The sequence below is a fragment of the Capsicum annuum genome, chromosome 8, assembly GCF_002878395.1.
Source record: "Capsicum annuum cultivar UCD-10X-F1 chromosome 8, UCD10Xv1.1, whole genome shotgun sequence".
In the NCBI taxonomy this organism is placed as follows: Eukaryota; Viridiplantae; Streptophyta; class Magnoliopsida; order Solanales; family Solanaceae; genus Capsicum; species Capsicum annuum.
The window spans coordinates 170,307,979-170,326,208 of record NC_061118.1 but is presented as its reverse complement, the minus strand read 5'-3'; the positions used below and the strand labels follow the sequence as shown (position 1 = coordinate 170,326,208).

General features: G+C 36.4%; 2 protein-coding genes across 3 annotated transcripts; both read right to left on the bottom strand.

Annotated features, from left to right (window-relative positions):
- Positions 1-100: 100 nt before the first annotated feature.
- On the bottom strand, positions 101-7,630 carry LOC107840423 (AP-4 complex subunit sigma). The gene is made up of 4 exons (XM_016684280.2): positions 7,337-7,630; positions 7,177-7,263; positions 494-562; positions 101-412 (listed from the first exon to the last, which is right to left on the bottom strand). Exons 1-4 carry the CDS (start codon positions 7,475-7,477, stop codon positions 278-280), a joined length of 432 nt encoding a protein of 143 aa, XP_016539766.1. The 5' UTR covers positions 7,478-7,630; the 3' UTR covers positions 101-277.
- A 932-nt stretch (positions 7,631-8,562) lies between these two features.
- On the bottom strand, positions 8,563-16,554 carry LOC107840424 (bifunctional dihydrofolate reductase-thymidylate synthase). Of its 2 annotated transcripts, none has more exons than XM_016684281.2 (12): positions 16,052-16,554; positions 12,900-13,414; positions 12,425-12,824; positions 12,014-12,058; positions 11,818-11,883; positions 11,601-11,662; positions 11,444-11,518; positions 11,188-11,353; positions 10,987-11,110; positions 10,417-10,523; positions 10,161-10,332; positions 8,563-8,785 (listed from the first exon to the last, which is right to left on the bottom strand). In XM_016684281.2, the coding sequence occupies exons 2-11, from the start codon at positions 13,325-13,327 to the stop codon at positions 10,222-10,224; spliced, it is 1,584 nt and encodes a 527-aa protein (XP_016539767.1). In that variant the 5' UTR covers positions 13,328-13,414; positions 16,052-16,554; the 3' UTR covers positions 8,563-8,785; positions 10,161-10,221. The 2 variants fall into 2 exon arrangements, with proteins under 2 accessions (XP_016539767.1, XP_047251132.1); XM_047395176.1 differs by having other exon boundaries at positions 8,715-9,341; positions 16,052-16,390.
- Positions 16,555-18,230: the final 1,676 nt, after the last annotated feature.

Genomic DNA, 18,230 nt, shown 5'->3' with positions numbered 1-18,230 from the left:
AAATCAAGTACGTAAAACAAATATACAGTAGGATTCATTCAAAATTAGATAGCATCAACCAGCAGCATACTATCAAAAACTCCATGTCCAACAAGTAAAATAACCAAAGCACTCGATCCTCCTTATATATATATATATATATATATTGTCAAAAGAGATGTTTAGCGTTGTAACGGAAATAATGATTGCTTTCTTCATACAAACCAAAGAAGGAGCACTTCACGAAACAAATGGTTCACCATAAACTCATAATGCTTTGTGCGTAAGAGTGAATTACTTATGATGCTTTGTCCATTAGTTGAATTGGAGTCAGAATATTCGCCTTGCTCGTCTCAACAATACACCCATTCATTACCATCTCCTCCAGCATGAAGTGCGCTTTCTCAAGATGAAACATGATATCTAGCTCGCACTATTGAATTATTAGAAAATCAGTAAACATAGTAAAACATATGGACTTCCGAAAAAGGATCAATTTAATTCACAAGCTTACCACATTGCCAAAATGACGATCCATAGTTTCAACTAAGAGGTGAATGAATTCCAAAATAGCTAGTTCATTCTGCCAAATACAAGAGGAGATAAATGATGAAAAGGCAAACCAAACAATAATATAAGCTAGCTATGAGACAGCATATGAACAAACTTTTGTCCCAATAGACCTCCCATGTATGAAGTAAAAAAGACCAACCCTGGTTAGGGGTGACACAGCTGCAGTAAAACAGATGATACATGATTATGAACATAAAGGTTTTACTAACAAGACACAGCAGATAATTTTTACCTTGAGATGGTAACAAATTTTATATATTCAAAAGCAGAAAAAGGTCGTGCTGGCCATAATTACAGGGGCATGATCCAAATATCAATAAATTTCTTTCTTACAAAGATCATAGAACATCTAGTATAGCTTCTTTGTCTTCTTTGTAGTATTCCTGCTTACATCAGAAGTGGAACAGCAGCAAGCAGCTCATCCTTATCTTCTGAAATGAGTTGCCTAGCTGTCTGTGAAACATCCTGAGTACCTTTTTTCCAATACAATCCACCATATGCATGCAGGTACCGAATTCCTCTATTTTTCTGACTTGAAGGTCTTATCCGTTTGTTCTAGCATGACAACATTTCCTTGGTATTGTTTGGCATAACTTAGTGTATTCCTGCTAATGCTAGAGCCTAGAAATATGTCCTAAAGTTGTCTAGTCAGTTTATTAAGTAAGAACAATTGACTGTTAGTTTCGGCCTCTTCCACATAGGTGACATTTTGAGCAACGTTGTTTACCTCTTTTCATCAGATCATCTTGTGTTGCGCAGGCCCTTCTAATTATTATTACATAAATAAAACGTGCCACTTTATAGGGAATTTCTACTTACCATATGTGCTTCCAGGGCCAAAATTCAGGTATAATAGTATGATTAGGCACCTGATAAGAAGTTTTGACAGAACCTTTCTGAGCTATGCCAAACCTTGACATCATTCTGATTAACCCCTGTGAATTGATCCACTGTATTGTAGAAGTCTGCAATTCAAATCTCCCAATCATTTAGGAATCTCGTATAACTGAGATTTCACCCTTGAGCAGCCCAAACTTCATTGATGGTCGCCTTCTGTTGCTAAGTTATAAGTGAAGACGTCATGATACATCGTCTTCTAAGGACCTTGTCCCACCCAATTACTTTCCAAAAGGATATGTTCTGCCCATTTTCCCACTTTATAGCTGATTTTGTTGCTAAAATTTTACCAAAAGTTCTAATAGCCTTTCAAACGCTTACACCACAGAGAGTAGTTACTGCTGTTTTTCAGGGGCCCTCCTCCAATAATAAACTGTTAATAAGCACTAGGCTTCTCTCCTAAAGAAAAGAATGGGGTTTTCCACCTCGAGCCTCTTTTCACATCTCTATCGAACCCCATCCAAATATATCAATGGACCTACTTTTACCCCCCAAGAATAGACAGTAAAGCCCCTATTTTCCTCCAAGAATACCAACAAGTTGCTGAATCTGCTGAGATTCATTAACTGGGCAACTTTAGTTTTTTTCTCCGGTTAATGTAGAGCCCTGACATCCCCTCAAAAATTGTTAATTTTACTCTTAACATCCTCATTTGTTTGGTCTGAATAGGTGAAATATCTCTTTGCTTCCTCGTTAACCTTGAAAATCCTGATCCAGTTATTCTGCAGAGCTGTTGGAAGCATATTATTCAATACTTCCATAGCAATAATAAATAGGGAGGGGATAGAGGATTTAAAGGCTCGGCATCCTCAATATTCCATGACTCTCCAATCGTACAATCCATAAGTTGCATCTCTGGTCATAGATTGTCAGAGTCAAATTGTGTTTTTCCTACTTCTATATTTGTTACTGCATCTACAAAATCATCTCCTTCCATGCTCGTGCCTTTCATAATAGAATTAGGTTGATCTTTCTTTTAGTTATAATTGTGATGTTCAGACCAACTTTCGCCCGCCTCGACTAAATCCACGGGATACTTGTCACCTCCCACCAGCAACAAATACCAATACCAGGTAAATCTATCCACCAACGCTAGGAAAGATAGAGAATTAGGTCGATCTTCATCTACTAAATTAGAAGTCGTCTCTCAATACGCTATCAATCTTAACTAGCAGCAAGATCTATCTTTGTAAATACCGTCCCAAATAGTTGTTTAGGATAAAAAAGGTGGGCTTCGGTAAATAAAACTAGTCCTATCCCACCCATTAGCTTTATGATCCGCTACCTCCTTTTGATCCATAGCCAGCCCAACACTTTTTAATAAAGGCCTTTTCATCTGAAACACGTGTCCTCTGTAATGATGGTTTTTGATATATTTTCCCCTTGTATAGCAAAGTGTTGTTTTACCTTCTGTATTTAGTGTATTTCAAAGTACAACAAACTCTGCACGGAAATCTTCTATTTTCCATCATTTGACAAACATACTCTGGACCTTTTTGAGACCTTAAAGTCGTGAGCTGTCCTTGTAATGACTATCCTTTACAGTTGTAGCTACGTGGAAGCCAACTGCTTAAAGACTAAGTTTCTAATCAATCATTGACAAATTATTGAGAAGAAACTATGTTTCCTAACGCAGAGTCGCCATAAAAGTTGGCCATGTAGCTTGCAGAAGAGAGAGAAAGCTAAATCACAATTATCTAGGAGTTTTTTTTATGACCAACATAACAGTGCCCCAACCTAAGACACAACAAATAAGTCCCAGTTCACATTATGGGGCAACACCTCTGTAATAACAAATATTTTGGAGCTATAAGAAAAGAACAACCAAATTGTATTGTGGAATTCAAGACTTACGCTCCATAATAGATAGATAGCATACCAAGTAACTTCACTTAAATTTAAGATATTCCTCTAACTAACAACAACAACAACATACCTTGTGTATTCCCACAAAGTGGGGTCCGGGGAGGTAGAGTGCATGCGAACTCGAAACCAAAATGAGCCATGAAATTAAAAAAGTGACCAAAATAGGCTAAACGTAATAATTTATTACGTTTTCTACTTTTTTGTTAACGGTCAACTAACAGAGTTAACTTCTATAAAAACGTAAGAATTTCTTACGTTTCACACATTTATTTGTAAAACGTAAGAAATTCTTACGTTGTGTCAAAAAAACACGTAAAACATAAGAATTTCTTACGTTTTACACGATGGTTGAGGAAAAAAAAGGCAGTGAGTTGTCTAATCAGTAATAAATGCACTTTTCAGAAAATTGTGTTACAACGTAAGTAAAACTTACGTTGTACACTTTTCTTTGACACAACGTAAGTTTTAATTACGTCTTACACTTTCAGGACTTTACTATCCATCATTTTCATTTACCATCACTCTAAGATGGTGGTCCCCACACTGATCACATCATTTTCAATATATATATATATCAATTTGAATTTGTGGGGTTCAAACTCTATTTTGAAACAATTTTGTATATTTCTAGAGTTTCTTTACCTTAAAATCTTTTTAAAAAAATTTCATGTTGACCATAATAATTGTTACGCCAATTCAAGTTGGTTGTCTTCAAAAACATTTTAACTTAGATTGTTTTTTTAATTGAGTCTAATATCGATAAATAAAATTTATATTTTTTGTCTTCATCTATTCACATATTTCATCTATTCAGGTAATCTCATTGTCTCATAAAATAATTTTTAAAATAATCATGTGTTATTATAATTATAATTCTTGCTCACAATATATTTTATATAACCTTGCCAATTTGGTGAACGAAATTGTGTCAATTAATAACTTAAGGCCAAATTAACTTTATTGGATAGTAAGCCTTATTAATTGAAGGGGAATTAGTCAAAGAGCATAAAAAGTGACAAACAAATTATCAACACTTAAAAATAATTTAATTCGAACGCACTCTATATTGCATGTCAATGACATAAAAAGTGGGGGTGGGGACCACCTTAAGTTTTTAAAGAAAAGTGTACTTACGTTGTAGCACAATTTTCTGAAAAGTGTATTTATTACTAATTAGACAACTCACTATTTTTTTTTTTCTCGACCAACGTGTAAAACGTAAGAAATTCTTACGTTTCACGTGTTTTTCTGACAGAACGTAAGAATTTCTTACGTTTTTATAAAAGTCAACTCCGTTAGTTAACCGTTAACAAAAAAGTGAAAAACGTAATAAATTATTACGTTTAGCCTATTTTGGTAACTTTTTAAATAGGTGACCTATTTTGGTCATTTTTTAAATTTTGTGGCTCATTTTGGTTCCGAGTTCTATGCAGTTCATACCGCTACCTCAGATGAAGTAGAGAGACTGTTTCCAATAAACCCCCGGCTCAGGACAGATAACAAATATAAAAAACATAAAAGCAAACAACAAACAAGGGGTGGCACACCGCAAAGGAAACAAGACACCCACAAAGTAATATTATAAACTTGCTATGCAAAATCATAGACAACACCAAAACACTATGAACAAGAGACTACAAGACACTACAAGTACCTATACAAACAGAGCACTCTTTCCTACTATTACAAACGTATTCCTACCTACTAGCCCTCTACCCTAGTCCGCGTCCTCCACGCCTTCCTATCAAGGATCATGTCTTCTGTAAGCTGTAATTGCCTCATGTCCTGCCTAATCACCTCCCTCCAATATTTTTTTGGCCTACCTCTACCCCGCCTGCCTCTCACACCTCCAAACTAGAGCATCCGCGTCCCTCCTCATCACATGCTCGAACCAACGCAACCTCACTCCTCACATCTTGTCCTCTACCAAAGTCACTCCCACCTTCTCCCAAATAAATCTTATTTCTCACCTTATCTCTCCTGGTAAGTCCACACATCCACCACAACTGTCCGCAACATCCTCATCTCCGCCATCTTCAACTTTTGGATGTCGGAATTCTTAATTGGCCAACACTCCGCTCCATACAACATAGCCGGTCGAACTGTCACTTTGTAGAACTTACCTTTAAGCTTTGGAGGCACCTTCTTATCACACAAGACTCCTGAGGCGGGCGCCATTTTAACTACGCTACACCAATACGGTGCAAGACATCCTCGTCAATCTTACCATTCCCCGGAATCATAGACCCAAGATACTTGAAAATCTCCCTCTTCTGAATGGCCTGAGAATCCAACTCCACAACCACGTCATCCTCATGTGACAAATCACTAAACTTACATTCCAAGTACTCCGTTTTGGTCCTGCTCAACCTAAAACCTTTAGACTCAAGAGTCTGTCTCCAAACCTCCAACTTATCATTAACTTCAACATGAGTTTCGTCAATCAATACAACATCATCGGCAAATAACATACACCAAAGTACCTCCCCTTAAATATGCCACGTCAAAACATCCATCACCAAGGCAAATAAAAACGTGCTAAGAGTCTATCCCTGGTGCAACCCTGTCAAAACAGGAAAGTGCTCTGAATCTCCTCCTACCGTCCTCACACAAGTCTTCGCATCATCGTACATATCCTGGATTGACCTAGTGCATGCCACAGGCACCCCTCTAGCCTCCCAGCACCTCCACAAAATCTCCATAGGAACTTTGTCATACATTTTCTCAAGATTGATGAACACCATGTGCAAGTCCTTCTTTCTCTCTCTAAACTGGTCCACTAATCTCCTCACAAGGTGAATGGCCTCCGTAGTCAAGCGACCTGGCATGAAACCAAACGAAAATGGTCATGATCCTCCTCAGCCTCAACTCTACCACCCTCTCCCAAACCTTCATGGTATGACTCAATAATTTAATACCGTTGTATTAAATAATGGAATCATCATACTCCATATCCAAGCTTCGAGCATCTTTGCCGCCCTAAAAATGATGTTAAACAACCTCGTCAACCATACCAAACCTTTCCCACCCGTGCTCTTCCAAGAATCTACCGGAATCTCGTCTGGCCCAGTCGCCCCCTACGCATCCGCCGAATCACACCCCTGACCTCCTCCACCTTGATACGCTTACAATAACCATAATCGCGACACCTCTCTGAGTTCTCCAAGTCCCCAGCACAAAGCCTTTGATCCCGTCATCGTTCAAAAGTCTGTGAAAATAGGACTGCCACCTCCTCCTAATAAAGGCATCCTCAACCAACACTTTATCATCCTCCCCGTTGATACACTTCACTTGTCCAGATCACGAGCCCTCCGCACCCTAATCTTAGCAAGCCTATATAACTTCTTATCCCCTTCTTTCTCCTCTAAAGCCGCATAGAAACTCTCTAAAGTTGTTGTCTTAGCTGCCGTAACCGCTAACTTAGCCTCCTTCCTAGCTAACTTATACTCCTCCCTGTTTGTCTGCTTCTCCTCATCATCCCTGCTCTCCACCAACTTCGCATATTCCACCTTCTTAGTCTCCACCTTCCTATATATTATATTTTGTTTTTGATAACAATGGTGTCCGCGCCAGCTTTTACACACCTCAACTAACCACGGGATACTTGCTACCTCCCAACAACAACAAATATCACGTAATTTTGTCTAGTGTCTACCAAGGATAGGACAGATGGGAAGAATCACCTAGTGTTTTTTTGTCTCTGCTGGGATTCAAACCTGAGAGCTCAGACTCTCAACCAATCTCTCAAACTAACTATACAGTATACGGTAAATCAAGTAAACAAAGGACAAATGAAATTGACTGACTGGTAATCGAAAAGGAGTAGATGATGAGAGTGAGAGAGTATAGTATAAGACTTACTTCATCATTATCAACTCCAACAAGGAAAAAGAGGGAGGCATATCGCCTATAGACAATTTTGTAGTTACGATGCTCCACAAATGAACACTGTTAGAAACTCAGAATCAGAACACACATATAAGAATAGTGGGCATATATATATATATATATATATGTATACCTGTTGTTCGTTGCGGGCAAGGCATTTGCGGACAATTTCACCCTCAAGGGCACGTCTTTCTTCAAGAGTGAGGTATTCGTAATACTGTGCAAGACGAGTTTGTCCTTGCTTATTCACCATTAATATGAATCTGATCCCCATCCCTAAATTAGAGATCCCCAATTCCGATTCTATTCTCACCTTTCTCAATTCATCCCCTCTTCTCACTTTTGTTTACTATTTATATTCGTTGAAGTCAAAATAACTACTCCTATTCTCCATCCATTTACTTCTTTTATTTTGTTACCTACTTTTCCAACACCTTTTTTTCTTATTTTATCCATATCATTGATTACTTTTTTTTCAAAATAATTTTAATGCACAATATAAAATATTCTATCTTAATTATTTTTTCTTCAAATTAATTTTTATACACGATATAAAATATCTTTTAATGAAAATATTTTGATAAAATAATTATGTTATTAATTATTTTTTAATGAATATTTCAATTCAAAATTTGACAAGTAAAAACGATGAGAATAATTACTTAAAAAAAAAAAAACAAAGACAGCTAAGTCGAGACAAAAATAAAAGCAAGTAAAAGGCGATAGAGAGGTGTATTAGTATCATTATCCTGACAAAGCGACAACGTATTATGTCAACAATCACCATGGTTTTAGAGCCCATTTTGAGTTTATGAACTATTATAACTAGCAGATTGTAATACACCGTTTTAGCGAAATCTTTGAATTGCTTGAAGGTGAGTCGTTCCATCATTTTGAAGAGCGATTGTAATCCTTAGTAGCGTATAAATAAGTAAACGTTGGGATTTTATAGTCACGGGGCGAATTGTTGGAAAAAATAGACCTTCACAATGAATATTTCCGTTTTTAGGAATTACACAAATTTTAAAGAGCACTGGCATTCCATGAGTTCATCTTAGCAACCTCCACCCCATCCCAGAACCACTATTTGATTAGAATAAAATTATCTTAGTAGCAATATACAAATCTCCTGCTCTCTTCAGTATCTACTCAGACACAGATGGAGCTAAACACAAGTTGTGCACTCTTCACGTTCAATGCGCCACACGTGTCAGATTCTCCAAAATACATTTCTTTTGGAGAATCCAATACGCACTCATGACATTTTTCAAGAGTCCGAACAACATAGAGCTAAACCAAAAGCATGAAATGATACACAAATAAATTAGCAAATACTTAAGCAATACATCAACAAAAAGATTTAAACCGCATAAGAGCAAGGGTATTGTCATAGGTAAAGCCAAATAGGTAAGTTTTGAGACAAAAGGAAAGTTATTGTACTCTAAATCACTTCAGCAACCACGAATCCATTTGAGGCTAAAGGATTAACAGATCCTAATACTTAATAAACATTTTCTCCACAACTATAATAATGAAGATTCCAACTATAGAATAACTCCTCAGACATCCTCAGCTGTCCTACCTGCAAAATTGTACAAACAACATCAATACCAGCTCTCCGTTACGAAAGAAAAACAAAGCATCGACCACTTCAATAAGAAAAAAAGAAATAAACACCATAAAATATTAAAAATTGAAAGCATAGTTATAGATGGATAGATTCCAGAAACCCCAAAGGTGGAAGAGAGTACATAAGAGTCCAAGCCACAATATTGGAAAATATTTTCAGAAAGGGAAAACTGCAGAGGTTAGAAACAACAACTACTACTATGCAATCCCAAAAAAGTTGGGGTCGGCTAGATGAATCCTCTCTGACCATGCCACTCCATTTAAGCTCATCACATGCCAATATTACACAAATAAAAATAAAAAGCACAGTTCTATATATTTTCAATGGGCCTTGACAATACAGTATCCCACCCTAATCAGGTCTCGATGAGATCCTGTGCCTAGCTGGTTTCAGCACCATTGTCATTAATCATCAGAGCATGTAATCGTAGGCAAAGGGACATTATCAAGAACAGTATTTTCAGAAGATACCTAAGCATATAACAAGATATTAAGAAGCATTCTGACACCTGCACATCAGCAAGAAACCGTGACAGTGAAGGAAATATATTTCACACATCATTGGTAAAACAATGCTGATACATAAAATCTGCCCTCTATTTGTAAAGGAGATTTGTGCTTCCTCTAAAGGCAGTTTCTAATAGACACATGTACCTCGGAGCTATCAGATTAAAATCATGCATCACTGGATAATAACAGATATTGAAGATATGCCTTCCATTCAACAAAAAAAGCCTTCTAGAGTAGATGAATATTAAACAACAAGCGAAAACAGACAGGCTCATCTCCCTCTTGAGTAGGGCATACCAAAACTCTGCCAGAAAAAGCTGATTGACGTAGGCCTTAACGAGCTCAAGTAGCTCAACAGCAGGTTTCATTTACTACTACAACCTATGACCGAGCGGTAGGTATTCTAGTGGTTGACAGGGGTACTGGAGCCAGAGGTACACCTTTAGAAGTGCCCAATAAACTCCAGTAATTTATCAGGTATTTGACTTGGCATCATAAAGACGAGGGTTGCAACAGTAATAAACAAAAGCTTCCACAACCATCAACTAGTGCTCCCCCTTTTCCTAAAGGCAACACTTACCAAGAAAAGTAAAATGGGTAAGTTTGGGCATCATACTTCTCTTACACTCAGAATTTCAAGCAATGGATCTGAGACAATGCCTTCAGGAAATTTCACATAATTTTGTTTGAAAAAAAAAAAACTAGAAAAACTTAACGTCAAAATCAGATTCTTTTATCTAAACCCTGAACAGTGAAAATTAGGTCATGCGGGAATCAGAGAGAGAAGAAAAGAGAAAATAAGTAGTGCCATCACTTGCCTCAAAGTATGAGCAACATATCGCAAGAGCAGAGGAATTCCAGGACTAACTCCATGGAACTTCAAATTGCCATTTTCATTTCTATTTTCTGGTGAGGATCATAACCAATAAGATTAAAGTCAGCAGCAACAAAGGAATCTATATCCTTTTTCTGCGGATTGATCTTCAGCACCTGCACACATTCAGAACCAACATAAGTTAGAGGGGGGGGGGGGGAGAGATTATAACAGCAAAAAATGAGTATTCCATTACTTACTGGGAAAGGTCTAGGCAACTTCTGAAGCTGGTCTTGCAAAGGTCTGACATGATTGCGATAAACATGAGCATCTCCTATGACATGAACAAAATCACCAGGAACAAGATCTGCAAAGAAAAGGTAGAGCAAAAATCACGAGGGGAATCGTAAAACAAAAAGAACTGAAGTGGGCTGGATGTAGAATGATCAGCGAATGACCATCAAAAGATTTTTCCAATACCAATATACATGGAAACTTGCGATTCCAAAGTTCCAAATTCTTTGAAGTTAGATATGTTTTTAACAATGCACATGCAAAGTAATTGGCCATATCGTCAAGCAGTACTACATAGAAACTTAGCCAGAAATATGAAAGCATAGGGTTTTCTCATAAAGGACAAGGATTGAGCCCCATGAGAAAGGCAAAGTTCCATTTTCACATTCCCCACCAAGAACATGAGTTTTTGCAATATTTTTTTTGCTTAGTCAGAATTCTTGTCTACAATTTACAATCATGCCTTTAAGCAGGGAGGAAATTTGCTAGTTATTACATAATGCGCATGAGAAAATAGCCATATCCTGACAGCATACCAGAAACATGAGCTATCATGCATGTCAGCAAGGCATAAGATGCAATGTTAAATGGCACTCCCAAACCCATATCGGCAGATCGCTGATACATCTGACAAGATAGCTCCCCATTGGCTACATAAAACTACAACCACAAGATGAAAGAGAAGTTAACTAGATAAACAATAAGCTCTCTACAAAAAAAATCAAGATAATACTAACTTGAGCAAACATGTGACAAGGTGGGAGTGCCATCAGTTTAAGATCAGAAGGATTCCACGCTGAAAGAATGATACGTCTGTCATCTGGATTGTTTTTAACTTTGTTGATAACATCAGCCAATTGGTCAAACCCTTGGCCACTGTAGTCAGTATGCATGTCAATGTACCTGTACATCGCAGGTCCAATGGAACAAGTTAACACAGAACTCTAGAGTTTTGACCAACTGTATGTCAGATGAGTAAGTTCAAACACTGACCTAGCGCCAAAATGTCTCCACTGAAACCCATATACTGGTCCCAAATCACCCTCCTCCCTATCCCTCAAGCCAATACTGAAATGGAATACCAAAGTTTAGATGGTCCAACATTTAATAGATTTGATAGCAACTAGCAAGAAGCGAGAGAAGATCTTACCTATCCAGATAATCTCTGGATGCATTGCCATCCCAAATACGAATGCCCTTCTCTTGTAGGACCTAAACTAAAACATCTTAGTTATTTAAGCTAAATCACCAGAAATCACTAAAAGAAAATAGTAACAATCTCCAAAATGCCATAACAAATTGCACAAAGCATTAGTGACAAGGAAACAGAACCCAAATTATACAATCACTGAGGAACAGAATGAAACCTTTGCACTTGTTGATCCACTGATGAACCACAAGAGTTCTTCAACGACACCTCTCCAGAAGACTTTCTGAAACCCAAAATAATAAACGAAATAAGACAAATGATCTGTGCTTGTGGTTCACATTGTAGTAGTAGGAGAATTGTATGTGGGTTAAATCAAAAGCACATTATCTACAAACCAATATATAACACAATACCTTTGTTGTAAGAAGGGGAAAAGATCTGCGTAGATTGAATCTCATCTGCAGCGACAGTAAAACATCACAGCGTTATGGCAGCAGATACATCAAACAGGCATCAAACTACCGGTACATATAAACAGGGAAAACAAAAGGAGAGGAATTTGTTTGATATTATTCTGCAGGCTAAAATAAGGTTATATGCAAAGCTTCACCTTTCCTTCCCTTTTCATTATTCACATTGTGATCAAATGTAAACCCTTCTCCTACCAATTTTACTTCCAGTACTCACTTCTCCCAACTCAACTACTTGACATAATCACTTCTTCAAACACACCCAAAACAAAAGAAGAGAGAAAAAAACATACAAACGAGGCTTTATCTTTTTTGAAAAAGACAATACTGGACTGCATCTGTACTTCTCATTACCTGGCAACCAAACTTCGACAAAGTACCAGTGCCTGTCCTGTCATCCTTTAGTATGCCATTCGAAATGATCTCTTCAACCAAACTCAGATACATGTGTTCTTCATGTTTCTCAAATATCATTTTAGGCAAGAATGAAAATGATTTAACCTCAATACTAGAAGAGCCTAAACCATTCTCAGGAATCTCATTATTTGCCTGATTAACAGTTTCTACTCCGGAATTCTTCACACGAACATAAGTGGTAAAAGAATAGCGGATCTTGTTCTCAACCACTGGAAATGATGAGTACCAGGGTTGAAACACCGAGGTGTCAATAGCAGGAGTAAAAGTATCGCATTCAATATCAGTCTCAATTTCAGTGATATGGATCGCATCGCACCCATGAGCATTTAGGGAAGCTCTGCATCAAGAAGATTAATTGTTGAAAAAATAGCATTAAAGGCTAGCTAAAAAAGGGAGCAGTGAGAAAGCTGACCTGAAAATCTCGCCGCCACCTATAACAAACACATTCTCAATAGATAGACAATAAGGCGAGGCTGCCAATAGTTGCAAAGCAGAGCCTAAACTTCCACAGATGACAACATTTTCTGCTGTAGCAATATCAAAACTCCCTGAACGTGTGAGAACGACATTGAGGCGGCCAGGAAGAGGGCGATGTTCAATAGGAATACTTTCCCAAGTCTTTCTTCCCATAACAACAGCATTCTTTTTTGTAGGATCTGACGTCACCCCAGTGATACCCTTGAAGAACTTGAGATCTGAAGGCAGTCTCCAAGGTAACTTCCCCTCCTTACCAATACCCATATTTCGAGTTGCAGCAACCACAACCTGGTAAGTCCGTTGTGGAGTAGAATGAGCATTGCCGTTACCGTTTGAAAGACCTGTATTCGTTTCACTGGCCATAACTGAGTAAGAGACCTGAAATGAACTGAATAGTAACGATCTGCACCTAAGATCAACCGGCCGGTTCTTGCCAAAATGCAATAAAACCTGAAATATACAGAAGGCACCAAATTTATCAATGATGTGTTCTGAAAGAGCAAGTAAATAGTCTACAAGGAGATGAAAACACGTTCAGTCAATGAGTTCAAAAGTTAAGACAGACAAATTTCAAGTTTACTACAGCTGTATAGGATCAATATTTACTTTGAACAGGATATATAACCAATTGTGACCTATTTAACAATGTAAAGCAACCGCAAATTTAATCATTAATAATGCCAATAAACATAGGAATAGGTAAGAAATTTGTCATGCAAGAGTTCAGATACTACTATCTAGCACTGCTCATACCAATCAGGCAATAAATGGCTGCAGCCACTCGCCTGGCTTATTCAGCAGCCAAGAAGATATAATGGTTTAAGATAAACTAACAAGTACTGCTGCAAAAACCGTTGCTATTGGATCTCAATTAAATGTCTGGAATAACCACGGAGAAATTAATTGAGAAAACTTGATTAAAAAAATATTGTCATTGTCTCATTGCACTATCCATTTAAGGAACAAGAAAAAAATGGAAAATTCAAAAAGATCCGTATTGTAACTCTATAAGATTCTGGCAAATAAATAAGGCTACTGAACTGGAACAGGAAGTAGGATAAATAGCAAAAATAAATGAGAAATATAAAATGGAGAAATTTAACAAAGCTTGTTACTGATTGCTGAAGCATTACATCTGAACGATACATTTACTTATTTTAACTGTACTTGACTGCGCCTGATTTCAATAGCTCAATTAAGTAAGCTAGACAAATTCAGTGATAGAATTTGAGGAAATTATCTTAGGAGACATCCGGCAAAGCATGTAAAGGAAATGCAGCGAGAATATCAGAATAACCACGACACCCAAAAGAAACTATTTTTAAAGATGAGATTAATACAAACTAAAACAATCAATTATCACTTGTGGGATTACACTGGGTATGTTGTTGTAATCTTAAGGGAAAATACATATTGCACCCTCAACTTGCCCCCAAAACTCAGTTACCCATTTTAACTTTACGTACATCCTTTTACCCCCAAATCTCGCTCGAAGTATAATTTATACCCCCTTAAGAAGTGACTTGGAAAAGGTGTGTACACCTTGAAAGCGCGTGAAATGAAAATTGACGTTTAAAACTAACTTGTCCACGTGTCATTGTCTAATAGGTTGTCATACAATCTTATACACTCTATATTGAACATCTCCATTTTAAGGTTTTCTTTTTTGGTTTGTTCCTTTTTCTTTCTTTTCTTTTCTTTTCTTTTTCCCTCTTTCTCTTTCATCGTTTTCACCACCTTCATACCCGTTTCTCCTCCAACTCCTCCACCCCACAACCTTTTGCCAGTCAACTTAGAATGCTTCACCATTCTTTATGGTCATCAACAATAGAAAAAAAAAAATTAGTTATATTATTGTTAAAAAAATTAAGACAATAAAAATTGATCCATTAAATTACACATCATGTAGAAGAGAACCAAAAAGACCACTCCCCCAACCACTCCCACTTCCCTCTTAAACCCCAACTGACACAAATTCCTTTCATTTTGTTTCAACAACAAAATTTCATCTCAGCTTTTTGCCATAGCAATCTTCATTGCTCTCAACAAAGCTCTGGCAGAAACTGAAAAGAGGACGAAAGGCAGGAAACGACTAGAAATGAAAAAAAAAAAACAAATAACACTGTCGAAAATATGCCCGTATAGGAAATACCAAACTATCTATGGCAGGAAATGTGAACTTCCAACGGAAAAGTAATTTCTACATAAGTTGTCCTTCACTAGGCATTAATCTTTGCATAAACTTGTTGTTCAACTCTTATGTCTTTACTTTGTTGGAAAAATGTGCTCTGGTGGAACCTCTCGATTATAAGAAAGAAAGGAGATTAAACGAAGAAGACGGGGAAAAAGGTTAAGCGGTGTTATACACATTCGTCACGTGTACAACACTTTACAACATATGTCCGGGATTTTTTCGGTAAGGGGGTATTAATTCCAGTCCAAATAAGATTAGGTTTGTTGAAATTCTCCACTTTCTAATTAATAATTGATTATCTGATGCATTTTTATTTGTTTTATTTTGATGATGTGTGTGGCTTGACTAATTCTACAGGATACCTAACACTTCCCACCGGTGTCAGTTACTAGGTAACTCTGTCCGCTAAGATGTATTTTAAGTTGTGTTAATTTCATCTGTGAAAAATAGTTCGTGTTGATTCTTAAATTATTGCTGCATGCATTTCCATTACAGGCTTCTCGTGTTCGTTAGTTTGCTCAAATTGAATTTGAAATTTCTCTAAGATACTTAAATATGCTCCTCTAAACTTGTCCTGAAAGCTCAGTTAGACGTTTTAACTTTACGAGTGAGCTTGTTACCGATTGGCGAATCATAACATCTAAGAGATATGTCCTTTACTTGTCTTCTACCTGTACATAACTACGGTTCAGCTTCATTTTAACACCACAGTTAATCTAGAGAAACTTCACGCATGCAATTTAAGCAAACTAGCAAAAACACATAGCTAGAAATTCTAAAAGCAAAATGCAGTAGTAAACCAGTAATCGGCAGAACATACCGTAAACGAACACTACATATATAGAGAGAGACAAAAATAATACAAACTAAAATGCATCGCAAAAAGAGGTTACCGATCGGGGAGCAAAGCGGGAGAAGAGTGAAATTGTGAAGAGTTAGATGAGAATTTTGTAAGAAGAGACTAGGGTTAGGATGATTGTACAAAGGTGTGTGGGTTAAGCAAGCATTGGTTGCAAATGGTGAGTGAAGAAAGAGAGAAACAAATGTGTGTGTGAATGAAGAGAAAACAACAGGTATAAATAGGCGGTTTTCAATCCCTCTTCTCTCTCTCTCTTCAGCACAGCACTGAAATTTACTACAGAGAGAGCAATATAGGGAAAGGGAGAGAGGGGGCGAGTAAGGTGTGGACTATGGAGCGAAAACCTCACCAATATATCAAATGCCACGGTTGACCCACAGGCCACAACACCTCCCATATACAATTTTATTTTTATTTTTAATAATCAGTCTAGATCAACTCACAAACATCTTAACTAATTTCATAGGATAACTATCACCTTCCATCAGTGATACAAGCTAAGGATGGCAATGAAATGGTACGAGTACGGGATGGGGTAGGTTTTAAGCTATGCAAGGTGGTGTAGATTTTAAGTTATGTGATGCAGTGCAGATACGGTGCGGATTAAATTAATTTTTTTTAAATGGTGCGGGTGGTGCAGTGTGGATTATCGGTGTATGCAGATTTAAATTTAAAAAAAAAAACTAAAAATTAGTATTATTCTCATGAATATACCTAAAATTATATGTATTCTTTACTTAAAATTTTATGATACTCAAAATGACATGTATAACACTACAAATAAATAATTTTATAACTTTTTTAATATCACTATTAATTTTTTAAAAAATATGATAGTTGATCATTACTTGTACGCATGATACTTTTTGACAATGTATTAGTGAAAAGTGATATAATAGAAATTAGTTGTTATTATTTTCTAGTTGTAGATTTGAAAATATTATGATTTTCAATGAAGTTACGAATTTTTCAAAAAAAGAAAAAAAAGAAAAATATGGGATGGTGAAATGCGGGTATGCGCAGGTATGAATGTGGAACAGGTTTATACGGATTTAAAGATGATGCAGTATGATGTGATGCGATTTTAAAATTTACGGATTTAAAAAAAATCTGCACCGCACCCCACGCCGCACCCACACCACACCATTGTCATTCTAATACAAGCTAATTTTGTTTACCAAGATTAAAACAGTTACCATAGTTTGATGACATTTTATTTAAACACGTCAATTAAACTTTGATTTAATTGAACATCTAAACTTTCAATGAAATTTTTATATATTTTTAGCTTAGATTTTAAAACTCTTTTTTATATTTTTCATTCGTTATTTTAGATAGTTAAGTTAATCACATGAAATATTTTATTGCCTTTAATTTTATGCATTTATCTCAATACAACAACAACATATTCAGTATATTCTCATCTGCTATCAATTAATTAAAGTAATTTTATTGCGATGAGGCGGAATTAATTGACAAATTAATTATAGTAACATTGAATATTGCATTTGTTAAAATATTTTTGACTGATGAATTAAGAGAAACGACATTTTCCCCCCCTGAACTTGTCCTTCAAACTCACTTTAGCATTTAAACTTAACTTTGGTTTATTTACCCCCCTTAACATCTTTAAAGTGAATTATTTTCACCCCTCAAAATTGAATATCACTCTCACACCGGAGAGTGTTTTACACTCGCTTACACATCAATGCCACGTTGGAGCCACGTCATTGTCGCGCAAGAAATTACTATTTAAAAAAAAAAGTAATCCCTCCCACATTATTTTTATATATTTTTTTTAAAAAAAAAATAACAAATATATATACTATTTTATTTATATAAATATATATTTATAAATATATTTATTTATATTTATATATATGTATGTATATTTATATATATTAGAGAAAAGACATTTTTTCCCCCCGAACTTGTCGCCACAACTCACTTTATCACTTAAACTTAATTTCCGTTTATTTACCCCCCTTAACATCTTTAAAGTGAATTATTTTCACCCCTTAAAACTGAATACCATTCTCACGACGGAGAGTGCGCTTAAAACTGAATACCATTCTCACGACGGAGAGTGCGCTACACGCACGCCACATCATTGCCAAATCGGTGCATGTCATTTGCCACGTAAGATTTTTTTTTTTTAATAATCCCACACACTAACTTTTTATATATATATATATATAATAATAATATAATAT